Source organism: Rana temporaria, chromosome 4 (genome assembly GCF_905171775.1).
Source record: "Rana temporaria chromosome 4, aRanTem1.1, whole genome shotgun sequence".
In the NCBI taxonomy this organism is placed as follows: domain Eukaryota; kingdom Metazoa; phylum Chordata; class Amphibia; order Anura; family Ranidae; genus Rana; species Rana temporaria.
In genome coordinates, this window is record NC_053492.1 from 11,229,845 (window position 1) to 11,251,129 (window position 21,285).

General features: G+C 46.8%; 1 protein-coding gene across 1 annotated transcript in view; it reads left to right on the top strand.

The window, feature by feature from the left end:
* LOC120935516 (zinc finger protein 271-like) overlaps positions 1 to 21,285 on the top strand; it is a 75,168-nt gene that overhangs the window by 47,019 nt on the left and 6,864 nt on the right. The window contains exons 5-6 of the mRNA XM_040347566.1: positions 15,358 to 15,387; positions 15,513 to 15,561. Coding sequence (XP_040203500.1) covers positions 15,358 to 15,387; positions 15,513 to 15,561 — 79 coding nt within the window. The remainder of the gene's footprint in view (positions 1 to 15,357; positions 15,388 to 15,512; positions 15,562 to 21,285) is intronic.

Genomic DNA, 21,285 nt, shown 5'->3' on the forward strand with positions numbered 1-21,285 from the left:
CCCTGCTGAATTGTATTTTTTTTGCATCGGTACATATTCCTGTGGGCACTACTCAGCTCACCATAACATTTGTTTGATTTTGAAGTAGTCCCTATTCCGTTTCCAAAAAAAAGGAAGCTGGCAAGCAAATGTTTTATTTTTTTAATCAAATTTCATTTAAAGTTTTTTCTAGAAGTTTGGGGTGAAGAAATTTGATTGGCCAGCACAGAATCCTGACCTCAACCCGATAACACACCTTTGGGATGAATTCGAGACTTCGAGCCAGGATTTTTTTCCTCATCCAATTTGCATGACAGGAGATTGTGACCGACTCTCAATCGAGTCGGTTCACATATCTCTGTGGGGAGACTGCGGAGCCTGTGCATCTTTGGCTCAGATTCAGGGCCAAAACTTAGGCAAATATTCTTCCCTGATTCGTCCATGAAACAGAGAACAGGGACGCACCAGACCCCTGCTGCAAGACGCATTCGTCTTAGATGTGAACCCAGATGTTTTTTCTGGGCTGCAGTTCCTCCGAGCTCCACAAGATGGTGATCTCATTAATTCAGAACCGGGATGTCTCTATGGAATACAGACAGGAAGTGATATCGGGTATAAATAGGAAGTTCCATGTGAGAGGTGAGTCGGGAGGAAGTAGAGAGGAGACATTGTTGTTGGAAGTGGCAACAGAGGAGGTAATAAGATCTTATTTTCTATTTACACCCAGTAACCCCCGTCATGTCCGTCCTCTTCCTCCATAGTCACTGTGACGTCTTTTATCTCCAGCAGATGATGATACACACATATATAATGTGGAAACCTAGATTAACCCCTTCAGGGGCAGGACTTTCTCCCCAATTACGGGGTCAGAAAATTCTCTTGATTTTGGAGATATGTCACCTTCTCACCTTAGCCCTCTCTTGTAACAAGGGATGAGATTCAGATTTGGATTGTACTGAAATTTGACCCCAAGGATTCCAGGATTTGGATTTTGGCTGAATTTGTGGTTGATTGATTTTGGTTTTCATCCATAGCGTCTCGTACAGTCTTTGTCCCTGATCAGCAGAAAATGAACAGTCAATAGTGAGAGGAATGTGTTTAACACTGCCCCTCACTATAAGAGGGAAGTCTGAGATCAGCCAATTATGGGGTAAGAAGGGTAATGGGGGTTGTAAAGGCGGAAGGTTTTTCATCCTAATACATTCTAGGCATTACCACTTAAGACTCGGACCAATATGCAGGTAAAGGACCAGGCCCCTTTTTGCGATTCGGCACTGTGTCGCTTTAACTGACAATTGCGTGGTCGTGCGACGTGGCTCCCAAAATTGGCGTCCTTTTTTTCGTTACAAATAGAGCTTTCTTTTGGTGGTATTTGATCACCTTTGCGGTTTTTATTTTTTGCGATTTAAACAAAAATATAGCGACAATTTTGAAAAAAAAATCAATATTTTTTACTTTTTGCTATAATAAATATCCCCCATAGCCCACGATCCGTAATGCCAAGATGTGAACGGAGCCTTAGGTGCACCCATAGTGTGGGGTTGGATAGGGACAGAAGAACCTCGCTTGTCAGGTAGAGAATAGGTGTAATGGCAGGGAAAGGAACCAGTTGAAGAGGGACAGTGTAGGTTTTCCTTGAAGGACAGCACCCTCAGTACGGGCTTCAGAAACTACCTCTCGCCACCAGATGGTAGAACTCTGCAGCAACAACAGTCCAGTCCTTTTCCCTCTTCATCTTAAAGCGGATCTCCACTCTAAAGTGGAGTCCCGCTGATCGGCACCCTCCCCCCCCTCCGGTGTCACATTTGACACCTTTCAGGGGGAGGGGGGTGCAGATACCTGTCTACAGACAGGTATCTGCACCCACTTCCGGCCCTACGATACGGGCAAAAGACGGGTTTTTTCCTCGCTTCCCGTCCGTCCTCCGTTGTATGCTGGGAACACTCGGCTCCCAGCACACAGCGGGAGCCAATCGGCGGGCGCAGCGCGACTCGCGCATGCGCCGTAGGGAACCGGGCAGTGAAGCCGGAGCGCTTCACTTCCTGGTTCCCTCACCGTGGATGGAGGGGGGGAGCAGCAGGGTGACGAGCGATCGGCTCGTCATCTGCTGCGATCACCGCTGGACTCCAGGACAGGTAAGTGTCCTTATATTAAAAGTCAGCAGCTGCAGTATTTGTAGCTGCTGGCTTTTAATATATTGTTTTAGTGGCACATCCGCTTTAAGTTGCTGCATCATACCCAGGCCTTTTTTTGGCAAAGAATAGGGGCCAAATTCACGTAGCTCAGCGGATCTATAGATCCGCTCGATCTACGTGAATTAAGATCCGCTCCCGCAAGTTTAGGAGAAAAGTGGCTAATTCACAAACCACTTACCTCCAAACTTGCGACGGCGGATCCTAAATCCCCCTGGCGGAATTCAAATTCCGCGGCTAGGGGAGTGTACTATTTAAATCAGGCGCGTTCCCGCGCCAATTTAAATGCGCATGCGCCGTCCGGGGAATTTCCCGGCGTGCATTGCTCCCACTGACGTCACTAGGACGTCAGTGGTTTCGACGTGAGCGGGACTTGCGACGCGCCTGTTCGTGAATCGGCGTACGACGTTGGAAAATTCAAATTCGACGCGGTAACGCCAGCTATACTTAACATTGGCTGCGCCTGCTAAAAACAGGGGTAAGTATACGACGGGAAAACCGCTACGGAAACGACGTAAGAACACTGCGACGGGTCCGCGTACGTTCGTGAATTTGCGTATCTCGCTGATTTACATATTATTTATCGTAAATCAGCGGGAACGCCCCCGGCGCCATTTTTAAATTGAAAAAAAGATCCGACAGTGTAACACAGTGTAACACTGTCAGATCTTAGCCCTATCTATGCGTATCTGATTCTATGAATCAGGCGCATAGATAGGACCAGTTTACGTCAGAGATACGATGGTGTATCTGTAGATACACCGTCGTATCTCTTTGTGAATCTGGCCCTAGGTGTAGAAACTCACACCGCCCCCACCCGTGGGGTGTGTGTCATAGCAAATGGTGGGTGTGGCCAAATTGCTGTGGGAGAGTTTAAATAGGAATTGTTTCGGAAGTGCATTATGCACAAGGTGCAGGGTTTGAGAGGGCATTACGCGCAGGGTTCAGGAGTGCTGCACAGGATGCAGTGTTTAGGAGTGTGCTGCACACAGGGTGCAAGGTTTAAGAGTACATTACCCAGATGGTCTTGTATGTGTCATTTTAACCCTTTTTTTTTTATTGTATACAACAAGAGTCTTTCTTTTACGTTCATTGATGAACACTGCTCTCCCAGTCTTGACCATAGGGGTTTATAGCACAACCTACAGGGATAGGACACTGGGCAGAAAAAGACAGCATCGCCTATGAACAGTCCTAGCTGGTATAAACCCCCTCTCTGCTATAGGCAAACCAGCCTGATATTTGACAAATATTTCACGAGGAAGGACCTACAGTGAGGGGGGAAAAAGCATTTGATCTCTTAAAGGGAGTGCTCCTAATGTCAGCTTTTTACCTGTATAAAAAACACCTGTCCACAGAAGCAATCAATCAGATTTCAAAAACTCCACCAAGAGCTGTCCCACGGACGACAGGGACAAGAGTGTAGATCTACACAAGTCTGGAATGAGCTACAAGACCATCGGCCAAGCAGCTTGGTGGGAGGGTGACAACAGTGAGTGTGATTATTTGCAAATGGAAGAAACACAAAATAACTGTCAATCTCCCTCAGTCTGGGGCTACATCCAAGATCTCACCCTGTGAAGTTTCAACGATCATGAGGAATCGGCTCAGAACTACACGGGAGAATCTTGTCAATGATCCCAAGACAGCTGGGACCATAGTCACCAAGAAAACTAAAAACAATTGGTAAGGCGCTACGCCGTGCAGGACTGAAATCCTGCAGTGCCCACAAGGTCCCACTGCCCAAGAAAGCACATGTACAGGCCTGTCTGAAGATTGCTAATGAACATCTGAATAATTCAGAGGAGATCTGTGTGAAAGTGTTATGATTAAATGAGACCAAAATCAAGCTCTTCAGCATCAACTTAACTTGCCATGTTTGGAGGAGGAGAAATGCTTCCGATGACCCCCAAGAACACCATCCCCAAACATGGCGGTGGAAATATTATTCTTTGGGGCAGCACATATGATGGGTGCCTGCACTTGGTGCCACAGTGCTACCCTGGCCGACTACCCCCTCATTTTGCCGGAGAGGAGGTTCTGTCCTAGAGCATCAGCCACAGCTCCGTTAGAGTAGTAAGTAGATGCCCCCCCTTACAACAAGCGTGTGCAGCTCAGAAAGAAAGCGGTGATCGCGGGTGACGTCAGCACATAGCTCCTCTCCCTGGTACGTTACATCCCATGGGCGGGACTTCATCAGCGTCGGGTGTGGAGATAGTGAAGACAACCCGCAGATACAAGCCTATATATCATGCAGGGGCGTTGTTATGGCAACCGCCAGAAACAATCAGGCTAATCAACAGAACAGCCTGTGAAGCAACCCACATAGTAAGCTTAATATTAACCAGTGCACAAGGGCCACAGCAAACCGGGCTCTATGGCGACTGGATTGATCAAGAAAAACACCCATCGATCAGGTCACAGATCGAACATGAGATACTTGAAAAATATAAAAAAAAAAAATAATAAAGGTAAGGGAGACAATAGTCCCATGATACACAAAATAGCATAGCTCATGCCAAATGCTGCGATCAACCGCTATAAAATATTGTATAAAATACAGTAACACACATACTAAAAGCATATATGAAAAAAGGTCATATATAAAAGACGTCATATATAGAAAAAAAACGTCAGCCGCGATCACCTTTTCTAAAAGCAAAAATACAACATATAATAAAAAATAATGAGAATACTACAATAAAATAAACCCTATTTAGAAACAGACACAAAATATGAAAATAAATTACCTTATTTATCGTGCTATAACGCGCCCTGGCGTATAGCGCGCACCCCCGAACTTGAAGGAAAATTCCTGAAAAAAATAAAATACTTAGTTTAAATACCCCTCGTCGGTGTCTTGCCCGTCGTCCATCGCGGCCTCGTCCGGTCCGGCGTCCTTCTGCGGCCATCGTGGTGTCCTCCCCGCTCGATCCCGCTTCCCGCGCTGTGTTTGAACCACTGCGCCGGCATATACTGAGCGCAGTACACTCGGGTATAGTCGGGCAGGCTCGGCTCCTCTCGCGTAAAGGACGCACAGGGCGCGTCCTGATTTTCAGGACAAAAAAGTGCGCGGTATACGCCGATAAATACGGTAAATACTAGAATTTATTACACATGTCATTTGGGAATTTTTATTTGAATTTATCCTTAGGCTGCTTTCACATTGCAGCGTCGAGCCGCGGTGACGGTATAGCAGCGCTATTTGTAGCGCGGCTATACCATCGTGTTTACCGCGATATTCGGGCGCTAGCGGTGAGGTTTTAACCCCCGCTAGCGGCCGAAAAAGGGTTAATACCGCCCACGTTATTACCGCGCTTTCCCATTGATTTCAATGGGAAGGCGCGGTATAGGAGCAGTGAACACACCGCTCCTATACCGCGGTAAAGATGCGGCTAGCAGGACTTTTGGAGCGTTCCTGCTAGCGCACCGCTTCACTGTGAAAGCCTTCGGGCTTTTACATTGAAGACTGCAGGGCATGATTTTTCATGAGGTATAGCAGCACTATTTTTAGCGATGTACCGCATGAAAAACGCCCCTATGTGAAAGGGGCCTTAGTGCTGGCTTGCATATTTTGTTTATTATTTTTTTTCCAGCGCTGAATAGTTTTCTATTTTTATTGAGCAACAATCATACCTGTGGAGAAATCTCCCTGCTTTAAGTATCCTTTGGACCGCAAGGCTAAATCGGTCTCCTGCACTAGGTTTACCATTGACGGTTCGGCTCTGCAGCCTGTTTTGGCCGAATGTGCCAAATGTCTACGAAAGGGTCTAAATATAGCACTGGTGTATGTGGAATGGGCAGAGCAGTTGGTCCAGAACTTGTAGTATGTTTGTGATGCACCTTTGGATGGAGCCCAGCTACTTTCCAAGATCTCCATCTCAGCAGTGGTGCTTCGGTGGGTATTTAGGCCTAAGTTGGTCCGCCGACCAGACATCTAAAAAGGCTTTGGCAGATTTACCCTTCCAGGAGGATCTTCTCTTTGGTGCTACATTGGACAATATCATCAAAAACCTTACGGGTAGCAAGAGTACCTTCCTCCCACAGGCCAACCTCTTTTTTTGGACAAGGGCTCCAAGCCCTTCAAGGCCCCTGTGGGTGGTGCCAAGTATTCTTGACCCCACAAAAACCCATGGACAAGTCCCTCTCAGCTTGAAGGTTTGCTCCCACCTGTCTCCTGGGTTGAGTTTCTCATCTGGTTCACAGGCCCTTGGACCTCCCTCGATCCTGACAAGTGGGTCCATGAATTAATTGTATTCAGTTAAAAAATAGAATTACTTTCTTGTTCTTCAGAGAAATTCTTTCCATCCAACCACCTTCTCCCTCTGGTCTGCCTGTACAGGGCAGTGCAGTAATTGCTCTTCCAACGATTGATTGTCCCGTTCCCAGAATCAAATTGTTTTTGGGGGATTCTACACAAATCAGTTTACGGTTCCAAAGAAGGATGGGGTCCATCCGCCCTTGGATCTCAAGACCCTGAACAGCCTTGTTCAGGGGTGGAAGTTCAAGATGGAATCCATACATTTGGTGGTGGTATCTCTTCATCAGGCAGATTTTCTGGCTTTCATATACATCAAGGATGTGTACTTGCATGTCCCCATTCACACAGGGCAGCAGAGCTTCTTGTGCTTTGTGGTCAGTGATGAACATTACCAATGTGTGGTGCTCCCCTACAGCTTGACCTCAGCTCCTCGAGTTTTTACCAAGGTGTTGGGCCCAGTTCTTGTGCTGCTGAGACAACGTGGGATTGCCATCATTAGTTACCTGGATTACATGCTCCTATGGGTGGAGACTCCTTACAAGCTGAAGGACAATGTGCACCCTACAGGACTTCGATAACTTGTTCCAGAGATGGTCTTCTCTGCTTTCTTGCATGCAGGCCTTGGGTATTATGGTGTCCATCTTTGGGGTGGTCCCATATGAGCAGTTTCATACGAGGGCCCTGCAGAGGGAAATCCAGATGAAATGGGACAAATCCTCCGCTACGGTGGACAATCAGATTTTTTTTTTTTTTTTTTTTTTTAAAGTGTATTTTGTGCGTGTACTCGAGAGAGGAGCCGGACTGCAGGAGTTGGGAGTAGGCAGGCCTCCCCCAGAGGCAATCTGCCACCTTTCTCCATGCCCCGGGTGGCAATGGTGGGTATGTGAGGGGGTCCTCCCACACAGCCCGCCCTACATGCTCCGCTTTGAAGCCCAACGGGGCAGAGGGACTCCCTATAAGGGAGTGAGAGGATTAGCCCGCTCAACCAGCCCCGTTAGTCCTTCGCCTCTCTTTTTAGAGACCGCGTGGTCAAAGTGCGTGATGTTAACCCAATTTCGAGTGCGTGTAAGTGTGGTGGTTTTTGTGGGAGGGGGGTGGGCATACTAAGCGCAGGCTTACCTCGCATAGCACACCCACCGGGAGCCGGGCTGAGACCACCAAACTCAATTCACATGTAGCCGAGACCGGGATCCGAACCCCTAGCTGAAGAGGTGAATGGCTTGTCAGCGCAGTGCCAATCGCGTTGAGCCACGGCAGCTCCACTGACAATCAGATTAATCTAGGTGGCTCAACAAGTCTCTCTACTATGGTGGCTTCAGTCTCTATTCCTACATGCAAGGAAGTCCAGTCACCCCCTCTTCTGGACGGTAGACACAATGGATGCCAGCCTATCTGGCTGGGGAGGGGGGGTCCTTGGATTGAGATCAGTTCAGAGTCATTGGATGTCGAAGGAGGCCCGGCTTCCCATCAATGTCCTGGAACTGAGGGCAGTCAGGCTCTGTTTGGAGTGGTGGACAGACCCTCTATGTAAATGACTGGTCAGGATCCAATAGAACAAAGCTATCGATGTGGCCTACGTCAACTACGAGGGTGGCATGAGAAGTGTGGAAGCGGTGCTAGAGGCATCACGTATTCGTGGGCAGAACTGCACATACCAGCTCTCATTGCTGTAAACATCCCAGCCGTTGAGACTTGGCAAGCAGATTACCTCAGTCATCAGATGCTGGATTAGTAGGAGTGGTCCCTACACCAGGCTGTTTCATCAGATCTGCCTACGCTGGGGGACCCCAGACATAGACCTCTTGCCTTAAAGCGGGGGTCCACCCGGAATTTTTTTTTTAACATTAGATTGAGGCAAATTTTACTAAGCAGAATCGGGTGTTTTAAAAAAAAATCAATGCAGTACTTACCGTTTTAGAGATAGATGTTCTCCGTGGCTTCCGGTTATGATCTTCGGGACTGGGCGTTCCTATTTGATTGACAGCCTTCCGACGGACGCATACAGCGCTTCACCAGTTGCCGAAAGAAGCCGAACGTCGGTGCGGCTCCATACGGCGCCTGCGCACCGACGTTCGGCTACTTTCGGAAACTCGTGACGTGCTGTATGCGACGGTCAGAAGAGCTGTCAATCAAATAGGAACGCCCAGTCCCGCAGCCCATACCCGGAAGACGCGGAGAACATCTATCTCTAAAACGGTAAGTACTGCATTGATTTTTTAAAAAACACCCGATTCTGCTTAGTAAAATTAGCCTCAATCTAATGTTAAAAATTGATTATTTGGGTGAACCTCCACTTTAAAAGGGAAATGCTTAGCTTCATGGCAAGAGATCCCCTAGCAGACACAAAAGATGCTCTGGTGTCCTGCGGGATCTGTATCACCTCATTTACATGTTTTTTCCTCTAAGGCCCCGTACACACGAGAGGATCCATCCGCTGGAATTGATCCGCGGACCGGCTCCAGCGGATAGATCCCCTGGTGTGTACAATCCAGCGGATCTGTTTCCGCGGATTTTTATCCCCTGGGATGGATTTCAAGCGGATAAAAATTTGAAGACATGCTTTAAAATCTATCCGCTTGAATCCATCCCAACGGATTGATCCGCTGGTCTGTACAGACTCACTGGATCAATCCGTCCGAAGGGATCCCCCGCATGCATCGTAATGATTCGACGCATGCGTGGAATTCCTTATATGACAGCGTCGCGCACGTCGCCGCGTCATCATCGCGGCGACGGCCCGACACGTCATCGCGATGGGATTTCGGCGCGGATTTCGATCCAATGGTGAGTACACTCCATCGGATCAAAATCCGCGGAAATCCTCGAGAGGATTTATCCGCGGATACGGTCCGGTGGACCGCATCCGCGGATAAATCCTCTCGTGTGTACTAGGCCTCAAGCTTCTTCCTTGTCTGCTGAGCAGGATAGAGACAGAAGTTATTCTGGTGGCTCCAGACTGGCCTTGTCGACTGTGGTATTGGTTTTTCGCAGACACTTACTGGTGGCTACCCCTTCAAGAGGTCCTCCTATTCCAAAGACCAATCTACCACCTCTGCTTTACCATCTCTGGCAATGACAGCGTGGCTTATGAAAGACAGGTTCTGAGAGATAGGGGGTTACTGGGTTTGGTGATCTACGGTGTTGAAGGCTACCTCTCAGAAGATTTATCAACACACCTGGAAGGCTTATATCGCCTGGTTGTCCATCCATGCTCCATTTCGGTAGCTCGGGTATGGCTTTTCTCCAAAGGGGCGTTGAACAAAATCTTGCCCTAAGTTATGGGCCAAGTTCCTGTCCTGGTGATTTTCTTTCAACTGTGTCAAATCCTATGTGGAGAAGCCTGTTTCCTCCAATTCTGCATGGACACATCGTTTTCATTTTGATGACACGCATTTGATGCTGTTTGTTTTATTTGTGTGTATCGTATTTTATAAAAATGTTCTTTGTTCATAGCAATTATTGCACATTATATCTAATATAGTGTCATTTGGACACTATGGGGTAGATCCACGTACCTGGGAGCATCTTCCCGCCGGGCGTAGCGTATCTAAGATACACTACGCCACCGCAACTTTTTTATTTTCCGAATCCACAAAGCGGCGTAGTGTATCTCTGGTGGCGTAAGGGCGCGCGGAATTCAAATGGATGTAATGGGGGCGTGTTTTATGTTAATACGTTGTGACCCGACGTAAACAACGTTTTTTTTTAACTGCGCATGTGCCGTCCCTGGGGGTATCCCAGTGCGCATGCTCGAAATTTGACCGGAAGAAGCCAATGCTTACGACGGTGACATCATTCTATGCAAATTCCTATTCGCGAACGACTTACGCAAACGACGTAAAAAAAACAAAATTGTACGCGGGAACGACGGCCATACTTAACATGAGTACGCCACCATATAGCACCTTTAACTATACGCCGGAAAAAGACGAACGAAAACGACGTAAAAAAAATGCGCCGGCCCGACGTACGTTCGTGGATCGCCGTAAATAGCTAATTTGCATACTCGACGCGGATTTCGACGGAAACGCCACCTAGCGGCCGCCGAAAAATTGCATCTAAGATCTGACGGCGTACTAAGACGTACGCCTGTCGGATCGATCCCAGATGCCGTCGTATCTTGTTTTGTGGATACAAAACAAAGATACGAAGCGGGAAATTTTAAATTACGCCGGCGTAATCCTTTTGTGGATCTGCCCCTACAGCGCTGCACAGCTTGTTAATTATGATTTTCTTTCAACGTCCCTTGGTCACCCTGATTCATACCTTCATCCAAGGGGTTTGCCTGTGCGTTACCCCGTTGCCACAGTGGGACCTTAACTTGGTTCTTTTGGTACTTCAGAAACCTACTTTAGAGTATTAAGGATATTCCCCTACTTATGCCGCGTACATACGATCATTTTTCAGCATGAAAAAAAAATTTTTTTTTCAGCATGTCGAAAAAAAACACTTTTTACCAACTTCATCATTAAAACGATGTTGCCCACACACCATCGTTTTTAAAAAATGATCTAGCAAAGTGCGGTGATGTACAACACGTACGACGGCACTATAAAGGGGAAGTTCCATTCTCCTTTGGGCTGCTTTAGCGGATTCCGTGTTAGTAAAAGACGATTTGCGCTTTTTTGTCTGTTACAGCGTGATGAATGTGCTTACTCCATTATGAACGGTAGTTTTACCAGAACGAGCGCTCCCGTCTCATAACTTGCTTCTGAGCATGCGCGGGTTTTTTACATTGTTTTAGCCCACACACGATCATTTTTTACAACCCGAAAAAACGACATGGTTTAAAACGACGTTAAAAAATGCAGCATGTTTTATTTTTTTATTTTCGTTTTTCAGAACCTGAAAAATGATGTGAAGCTCACACACGATCATTTTAAATGAAATTTTTGAAAAACTATGTTTTTTTTTCATGCCGAAAAATGATCGTGTGTACGCGGCATTACACTCTGGTTCTCTGTCTGCTCCCCTCTCTCCTTCCTAATGTGGTGTCATATTTCCAGCTGAATGAGGACATTGTCCTGCCCTCCGGGGGGCAGATTCATCAAAGAGATACGACGGCGGATCTCCTGATCCGCCGTCGTACCTCTGAGTCCAGCCGGTCGGATCTATGAGGCTGATTCATAGAATCAGATTCCGCATAGATCTCCCTTAGATCCGACTGGTGTAAGTGACTTACACCAGTCGAATCTTAGGCTGCAATCTACCGCCGGCCGCTAGGTGTCGTCGCTTTTTTTTAACGTCGTTTGCGTTCGGTCTTTTCCGCCGGATAGCCTCCCCTACTATATGAGGGGTAGCTAATGTTAAGTATGGCCGTCGTTCCCGCGCCGAGATTCAAATTTTTACGTTGTTTGCGTAAGTCGATCGGGAATATGGATGGCCGCAATTGTCGTAGCCGCCGCAAACAATGACATCCTAGCGACGTCATTTGGAGCATGCGCACTGGGAAATTTCGCCGGCGGCGCATGCGCAGTTAAATCGGCGCGGGAACGCGCCTGATTTAAATTGTACACTCCCCCTAGCCGTGGAATTTGCATTCCGCCAGGGGAGTTACGATCCGACGGTGCTATTTTCGAGGTAAGTGCTTTGTGAATACTGCACTAGCCTCGCTAAATTGCACCGGCGGATCGTAAAACACGTAGATCGAGCGGATCTAAAGATCCGCTGATCTACATGAATCGGGCCCCCTGTGTCCACAACTATTGCACCCTGAGGAGGTAGCGTTGCACTCCTTGGATGTGGTGGTTTGTGTGTATTTGTCTGCTATGGCCTCCTTTAATAGGTCAGATTCTGTTTGTGCTAACAGACGTCCCAAAAAAAGGTATGGCTGCATCCTCTGACATAATTCCTGTTGGATTCAGCAAACTTTTGTTTAGGTGTATGCAATTAAGCGCCAGGCTCCTCCCTTACCCTTTTCGGCAAACTGCACCAGGGCAATTGGTGTCTCTTGGGTGTTCAGACATCAGCTGTCTGTGTCGCAGGTTTGCAAGGTGGCAACTTAGTTGTCTGTGCACAGGTTTTGCAGGCCACTGTTTGAGGTTACTTGTTGTCCCTTGGTGGGTGGTTGGCACTTTTGCTGGGTTGCTTTGTTTGTTGTTGGCCCACCTACTTTTTGAGGCACTGCTTTGGGACATCCCTAGGGTCAAGAATGAAAAAGCTGTGTCTGCCAATGAAGGTTGGATATTTGGAGACCCACGAAACATATCATAAACATAGCTAAAATCCCCTCTGCAATCAACATCTAGAATCTTGTAAACGACTTGGTTTGAAAATACAGTAGGGTGGAAAGGTTAACGATATAATGTGGAATATGCTTAACCACTTCCATACCGGGCACTTACGCACTTTCCTGCCCAGGCCAATTTTCAGCTTTCAGCGCTGTCGCAATTTGAATGACAATTGCGCGGTCATGCTACACTGTACCCAAATGAAATTTTTATAATTTTGTTCCCACAAATAGAGCTTTCTTTTGGTGGTATTTGATCACCTCTGCGATTTTTTTATTTTTTGCGCAACAACTAAAAATATATATATATTTTTTTTGTTTATTGTTTTGTAAATAAGTAAGTTTTCTTCTTCAATTACGGGCATTGATATGGCGACACTGATGGGCACCGATGAGGTGGCACTGGGCACAGATGAGGTGGCACTGATGGGCACCAATGAGGCGGCACTGATGGTCACTGATGGGCAGCGCTGGTATGTGGCACTGATGGGCACTCATAGGCGGCACTGATGAGCACTCATAGGCGGCACTGTGCACTCACGGCCGGCACTTATGGGTGGCAATGATGGGTACTTATGGGTGGCAGAGATGGGCACTGATAGGTGGGCACTGGGCATAGATGGGTACTGAGAGGTGGCACCAATGGACACTGAGGGGTGGCACTGATGGCATTGCTGGGTATCACTGCAGTCAGTGCCCATGTTGCCAGTCAGTGCCCATTTTTTTTATTGTTTTTTATTGTTGGTTTTTTTTTTTGCCTATTATTTCTCTATTGGGCACCGGGGGGCCCTCCCTGGTGGTCCAGTGTGGGCATCCGAGGGGGGGGGCTGCGCTGATAAACAATCGGCGCGAACCCCCCCTGTCAGGAGAGCCGCCGTGCAGCTCTCCTCACGTCTGTCGGACGCGAGTGAGGAATAGCTGATCAAGGGTTCTTCCTGATTACATCGTGATCAGCCGTGATTGGACACGGCTGATCACGTGGTAAAGAGCCTCCGCCGGAGGCTCTTTACCGAGATCGGAGATGCAGGGTGTCAGACTGGCACCCTGCATCACCGATCGCCGTGCTGTGCGCCCCCACAGGCGCGCGCCGGCATGTAATCCTGCAGGACATCAATAGACGTCCAGTCAGGTTTAGGCCCCGTACAGACGAGGGGACATGTCCGATGAAAACGGTCCGCGGACCGTTTTCATCGGACATGTCCGCTCTGAGATTTCGGTCTGATGGTTGTACACACCATCAAACCAAAATCCCCGCAGACAGACAGCGCGGTGACGTGGCGGCACCGCCACGTCCGCAAACCAGGAAGTAAAATACTTCCACGCATGCGTCGAATCCATTTGACGCATGTGGGAGATTTCTGTCCGCTGGTTAGGTGTACTAACCAGCGGACATGTCGGACAGACGGGTTTCCAGCCGACAAGTTTTAAAGCATGCTTTAAAACTTTTTTGTCTGCTGGAAACCTGTCTGCTAGGCTGTACACACGGTCGGATCTGTCCGCTGAAACTGGTCTGTGGTCGTGTGTACGAGGCCTCACAGAACCACTTCCCGGACATCAATATAGTTAATAGAATATATTTTGAACTCCTAAAAGAAAGCCATGCTTGGTTAGATCATGTTGTATTTTTAATGTTTTATATTAATTTGAATAAATGTATTGAATTTAAACAGCTGTGCACATAAACATAATTTGGCACCATTAAAGTCCCATATATAGTGGATTTTTGTTAATTATCCAGTAACAGAGAAGGGATGTGTCTGGATGGTGACTGTATCATTGTGTGTGTCAGGTTCCTATAAGGTGTCAGGATGTCACTGTCTATTTCTCCATGGAGGAGTGGGAGTATTTAGAAGGACACAAGGATCTCTACAAGGACGTCATGATGGACAATCAGCCACCCCTCACATCACCGGGTAAGAGGAGACTTTATTGTAAAGGAGAGAGCAGTACGGAGGCTCCACCTAGATCCCCCATCATCTGATAAACACATAGAAACAATGTATTCAGTCAGTGTGTGTGTTTCCTACAGATGGATCCAGTAATGGGAACCCACCAGAGAGATGTCCCTGTCCTCTGTATTCCCGGGACTCCACACAGGAAGATCACACCATCCCCCACCATCATCAGGTAGATGAGGAACAATCACTGATAGTATCATTAGGATCTGTACATTATCTGCATTGTTACCATTTATGAAATGTTTATTTTTAATTCAGAGTGAAGACCTAAATAATTCTAAAGTTGATATTAAAAAAGAGGAGGATGAAAACGATGGGTTGATGGAGGAGTCCGAGTCTCTAAAAGGACACAAAGATCTGTACCAGAACACCATGGTGGAGTCATCCAGCTACAGAAACCCACCAGAGAGCTGTCCCCGTCCTCTGCATTCCCGGGATTCCACACAGGAAAGTCACACCATCCCCCACCATCATCAGGTAGATTATTAATAATTATTGGTAGCCATGATCAGTTATAATGAGCATGTTTGTTACAATGAGTGTTTATTATATATTCAGAGCGGAAGCCTCGGGGATTTTAATATTATTGTTAAAGAAGAGAATAAAGAGGAGGATGAGGAGTATGGAGTGATGGAGGAGCTTTCTGAAGAACACAAGGACATTATGATGGAGCCACCTAATACCAGGACCCCCCAAAAAAGATGTCCCCATCCTCTGTATTCCCGGGATTCCACACAGGAAGGTCACACCGTCCCTCACCATCATCAGGTAGGTGGAGTTGAGGGTCGGGAACATAAAGTGATTGAACACTCTGACATGTGGAGATGATGTGTGGACTCTACAAGATGATATTTTCTATGTGATCTCACATCATAAATACTTCTATTTTACAGATGACAAGGACATTGAAAGAGGAGGACACTCCTACAGAGATCAGCACAGGTGAGCCATAATATATTCGCCCTTAATCTATATCAAACCTTAAAGCGGTGTTCCAGCTTGAATTTTTTTTTTAAAGTCAGCAGCTACAAACACTGTAGCTGCTGACTTTTAATAAGGACACTTACCTCTCCAGGGAGCCTGTGACTTCGGCCCTCAGAGGCCGATCCGTCCATCGGATCGGGGTGCCAGTGCCACAATTCTATCTAAGGAAAACAGGAAGTGGAGCCTTGCGGCTTCACTGCCCATTTCCTACTGCGCATGCACAAGACGTGCGGCGCTTTGTGAATGACTGGTTGTCTTCTGGGACACATACATGTTTCAGAAGACAGCACGCCCAATTTCCCAGAATACCACATGAGGGATGAAGAGAAGAACAGCTCCGTGGTATAGGAAGTGGCAGATTAGGACGACTTTCTAGCAACAGCTATTTCTGGTAAGTAGAAACGTTTTTTTTTTTTTCAAATGTTTTTTAATATATTTTAAGTAGACTGTGAATGTAAATTTATTTTTTTTAGGGTGGACCTCCGCTTTAAAGCGGTATTAAACCCAAAATTTTATCTAGTGCAGATTACCAATCGTTGTTTGTGGCTGAATCAGTTTTCTTTATTAGTTTTTTCTCCTCTGTTTTCATCTGGTGGTCTGACCAGTACCACACAGTATTAGTGGGACACAACTCTGGATGAGTGAGGCAGGAGGCACAGCATATATAGCTGGTAAGATTGAATAAAGACACCAGTCCATCCAGTTCAACCTGTGTGGGTGTGTATTATGTCTCTATCACCTCTCATATCCCAGTATATATTTTTTTTAAATTCTATATTTTATTGTTTTTTAATCGATTTTATACAAACAAACACACTTCAATTGCATATGTATCACATATATAACATATCTCGAATCGATTCTGCAATAGAAGGAATTTACAGAGCATTTCACTTCTAAATTCTACCTCTCATATCCCAGTATATTGTGTTTAACAAGATGCCCATCTGAATTTTTTTAGATATTCACGACATTACCCGCTGAAATCACCGATTGTGGAGTTCCACATCTTTTACTGCTCTAACAGTAAAAAAAACCCTTATGCAGTTTAAGGTTGAACTGCTTCTCATCCAACTTCATTGAGTGGCCACGTGTCTTCGTGAGTGCCCTGAGACAGAGTACTTTCCTCCCTATGCTGGAAACACCATTATGATATTTGTATATCGCTATCATTTCCCCTCGTATGCGTCTTTTCTCCAGGGAGAATAAAATTAGGGTTTGTAAACTCCCCATAATTGAGGTCCTCCAGCCCCCTTATTAGTTTTGTTTCCCTTCTCTGGACCCTCCCCAGCTTGAGCACATCGTTCCTGAGGACTGGTGACCAGAACAGGATGGCATAATCAAGGTGTGGCTAAATCAGAGTTTTCAGTAAAGTGGTGGAGTTATAGATTTATGTCTGGAATAGATACCGTTTTTAACGCATGCTAATATTCTGCTGGGTGTGCTTACTGCAGCTTAACATTGCATGCTGTTTCTGGGGCCTGTCATCTACTAGGACCACCAGATTTTCTTCCATCCTGAATTCCCCCAGATGTTCTCCCCTAGCTAGTAACTTGCATTCCTATTTTTAGCCTCCAAGGGCATTGCTTTATATTTCCCTACATTAAACCTAATTTCCTATGTAGTTGGCCATGTCTCCATTTTACGTATCCGTGCTCCCAATGGTGTGGTTGGATATCTCTGTTGGTGATATGTGTAATGGAACCCCAAATGGGACAGGGGTTAAATCCGTTCACGATATTCCATTCCACCCAAGACAGCTTATCGACACTCCACAATCAGGCAAACGAACACGACCCATAAGAATTCCCCCCAGACACGAGACACACAGCTCTGTTCTGGTTTCAAATGCAAGACATCTTTAATGGTACATTCTCTGGGTTTTATACAGTTCAAGCATTAAAAAGGAACAAATAGACTCCCCCCTCATCAAGCACTGGGGCTTCAATACACCTGAGAAGTCACATTCCACATCTTAGACAGACGTTCTGTCTCCGCATACAGCTTGACAAGTTCCATTCCACATCTTATGTCAATAGAATTCACACAAAGCAGCATCACACAATGAGAGGTCTTTCAGAAGCAGACTCAATTAGCATGTCAACAGTCTACACAGAGGAATGAGTCACTATTGACCGGTTGGGTCAACATTAACCAACAACTTGCAATATCTCAAGATCCTGCAATATGAACTATTAGTAATGTCCCCTCTCATATAATTTCTAATTAATATTTCTCAGTCACCCTATGCCCAAAAGGGACACAGGGTGACCCTAGACACAAGAGTTATTAGTGACGCTGGCACAGGAGTACCCCTCATCCTTCCAAAGTCTGTTTGTCACGGGTCATTCTGTTACAATATGGATATCCGGGTTTCCAAACGTAGATGAGCCTCTCAACGAGCCTTCGAAATACAAAGGAGACATCACTGGAAGTGGCAGCAGAGAAGGAGGACTTTTGTTTTTGTTTTAACCCATACGTTGAGAGGCTCATCTATGTTTGGAAACCCGGATGTCCATATCACCACCGGAGATATCCAACCGCACCATTGGGAGCACGGATACGTGTGGAGACGGTCAGTTGCTGTTGCCCCGGATATCCAGGACATCTGAAAGGCTCAGTATACTCAGGCGTGAGGTAAGCACACTGTGAGCATTCACTATTACGGAAACCACCAACAGAAGAAATCTTTTTCACACAATTTGATGCATGAAGATTCACCACACTGAAATTATATTATTTTGGAAGGACTATATTTGTTCATTTGCACGTCTTTGATCTTAGTGTGGACTATTGCACATATCATATTTAATAGTTTTTTCTGTATTTAACTTCACTTTGGTAGTCGCGCTTATTATCATTATTTGGTTATAACCAGTTTTTAGTGCACATGTTAAACTTTTAGATTGAGCAGCGACCTCCACTATTTATTTATTCATCTATTTGTTTTTATTCATCTCATTCACGTGGTGGCGCGAGAGACTCTCCTTGCACATATCACTAGGTAGTGTTAAATGTATTAGAAGATTTAAATACACTAACTGGTTGAAGCCAAATATCAAAGAAGTGCCACCGATATAATCTAGCACCACATCCCAATTCGTCGCCATGAAATTCCCTGATCAGAATAGCAGTGCAGCTACAGTAACCAGCTACACACTGTGCAGATCATGGCTCTGTGTAAGGGAATCTGATTTCAGCTATGTGCTATGTGGGGAGGGGGAACTCTGGTGCCTGTGCGTAGGCTGTGTGCAGTGCAGGGATGGGAGAAGGCGCTCTGCTGAGTGCCCTGTCGGCATTGACTTCTGCCCTCTACCAGAAGTGACTCCTGTCATTTGTCCTTCCGGCAGTGACGCCTATTTTCTGCACCTGACACCTGTCCTCAGCTCTGCTGACCCCTATCCTTGGCCATACTGACCCATGTACACTGTCCTGCTGACCCCTATCCTCTGCCCTGCTGACCACTTTCTTCCACCCTACTGAACCCTGTCCTCAGCTCTGCTAACCCCTATCCTTGGCCCTGCTGACCCCTGTGCTCCACCCTGCAGACCTCTTTACACTGCCCTTCAAATGAATGGTCTCTGTTCACTGCCGTACAAACTGTTGACCCTACAGTTTGCCCTTCTGAACCCCTGGTCACTGCACTGCTGACCTCCCATCCTCTGCCCCCCTTACATTTTTTTTACTGCACCTCCACATCGGACAGGCTAGATCTAGCCCTGATCACATTTAAGAATTGGTAAGCTGCACTATAATAAATATTTGCTTTTTGGTTTAAGTCCTGGGTTCACACTTTTGAGATGACATTGCTATGCAAATCACATGCGATGTCTGTGCGATGCGTATTCAACCATACAGTTTGTATGGCTGAATTTGCATCGCTTTCGAACCAAAATGGTGCAGGACTTTTTTTTCCCAGGGCGTCTTTCAGGACAGCACCTCGAGATATTGGCTCCTCCCTCTCCACAGGAAACACCTTCAATCCAAGATCTTTAAAGGGAGGCTCCTCCCAGCACACATCAGTTTTTGTGTTTCCTCCGACCCGGAGGGAACACCTTCCAGAGGGGAGTAAATATTTTTTTGTGGTCCTGTGGGACCGCTTCCCTCTTACCTGTCAGGCATCTGCCTGTGAGACGTCCGCTCCCCGCGCTACCCGTTCGGTGGCGGTTAGTAGCCGGGCTCCCCCTTCCACGGTAGCGTGCTCAGTGGAGCCAACGAAAAGCTGGGAGGGCGTCCGGCGGCCGCGCGCGCGATTCGCGCCATTATTTTTCATACAGCGCGGTCGCTGGTGTGATGCGTCATTTCCGGCGCTTTCGGCTAGAGGAAGGGGCGGGGCGGGAGCTGGTGCTGATTTCCTTCTTCCGGTCCGGCGCAACGGCGCTTTTGGTCTCCGGAGAAGGGGTAACAAGCCACAGGGTGAAGCGCTGGCGTTCTGAGATGGAAACGGCAGAGAATCCAGCGGTGGGGACAGGCACAAGCACCAGCAAGACCTCAGCAGGAAGCAGCACAGTGAGTGTCCTTCCTTTTGATTTTTTCTGCCCTAAAGTTTTTTCTTAAGGTGGAGGGTCGGTCTCAACTTTTTTTCTCCCCCCCCCCAGTGGCTTTGGGGGGCCTGTCTGGGCACTAGTTTGGCTGCTGTCTTTTACTAGTGCACCTTTGCTAGGGGACCACATATGGGAACAGGGTTCTCACTAGGGTCCCCCTACTTTCTTCTGTGCTTTTTTTCAGGCTAAATCCGACACTAGAAGAAAATGCCCATCATGTAGATCAAAGATGAGCGATAGCTGGAAGAAAGTACTGTGTAAAGCTTGCATTGATGTTTTAATTCAGGAAGAATCAGCCGCCATGCGGGATGATCTGATCTCCTCAGCGAAAAAAGAACTATTGAGCACGTTCCAATCTATGCGTGATTCATTAGTTGCGCCTTCCACCCCTCAAGCATCCACTTCCCAATCTTCGCAGGAGTCAGGGATTGTACCTGAACTTGTTATGGTTGAGGATTCAGGTCCCGGGGACCAACACGGTAGCGAGGACTCAGAGGAGTCAGAGGGGGAGGTGATAGGACAACCCTCAAAGTTTAAATTATCCCTGGAGGAAGTGGAAGGCTTAATCAAGGCCATACAGGTTACTTTGGGCCTGACTGAGGAAAAAAGAGATTTAACCTTACATGACCGCATGTATGCGGGTCTAGGTGAACCTAAAGGGCGGGTCATTCCGGTTCATGCAGTAATTTCTGAGGCCATAGTTAGAGAATGGCAGGATCCAGAAAAGAAGCCCTTTTTTCCTAAATCTCATAAGAGGCGCTTTCCTTTTGAGGAAGATTCAGCAGCAGTCTGGAACAAAGTTCCTAGACTAGATGCGGCTTTTTCGCAGGTATCCAGGTCAACAGACTTGGCCTTTGAAGACATGGGGGTCCTTAAGGACCCCATGGATAAGCGTATGGATCTACTCTTAAAGAGGGCATGGCAATCAACCATGAATGGTCTAAAGCCTGCCATGGCTACTACATGTGTGGCCCGGAATCTGGAGTTCTGGATGAACCAGTTGAAAGCTCATATTTCAGCTGATTCATCGAAAGAAGAGATTCTGGATTCTTTTTCTACCTTAACCACAGCTGTAGCCTACATTGCAGATGCTTCAGCAGAGGCTATAAAGATGTCAGCTAGGTCCGCGGCTCTGGCA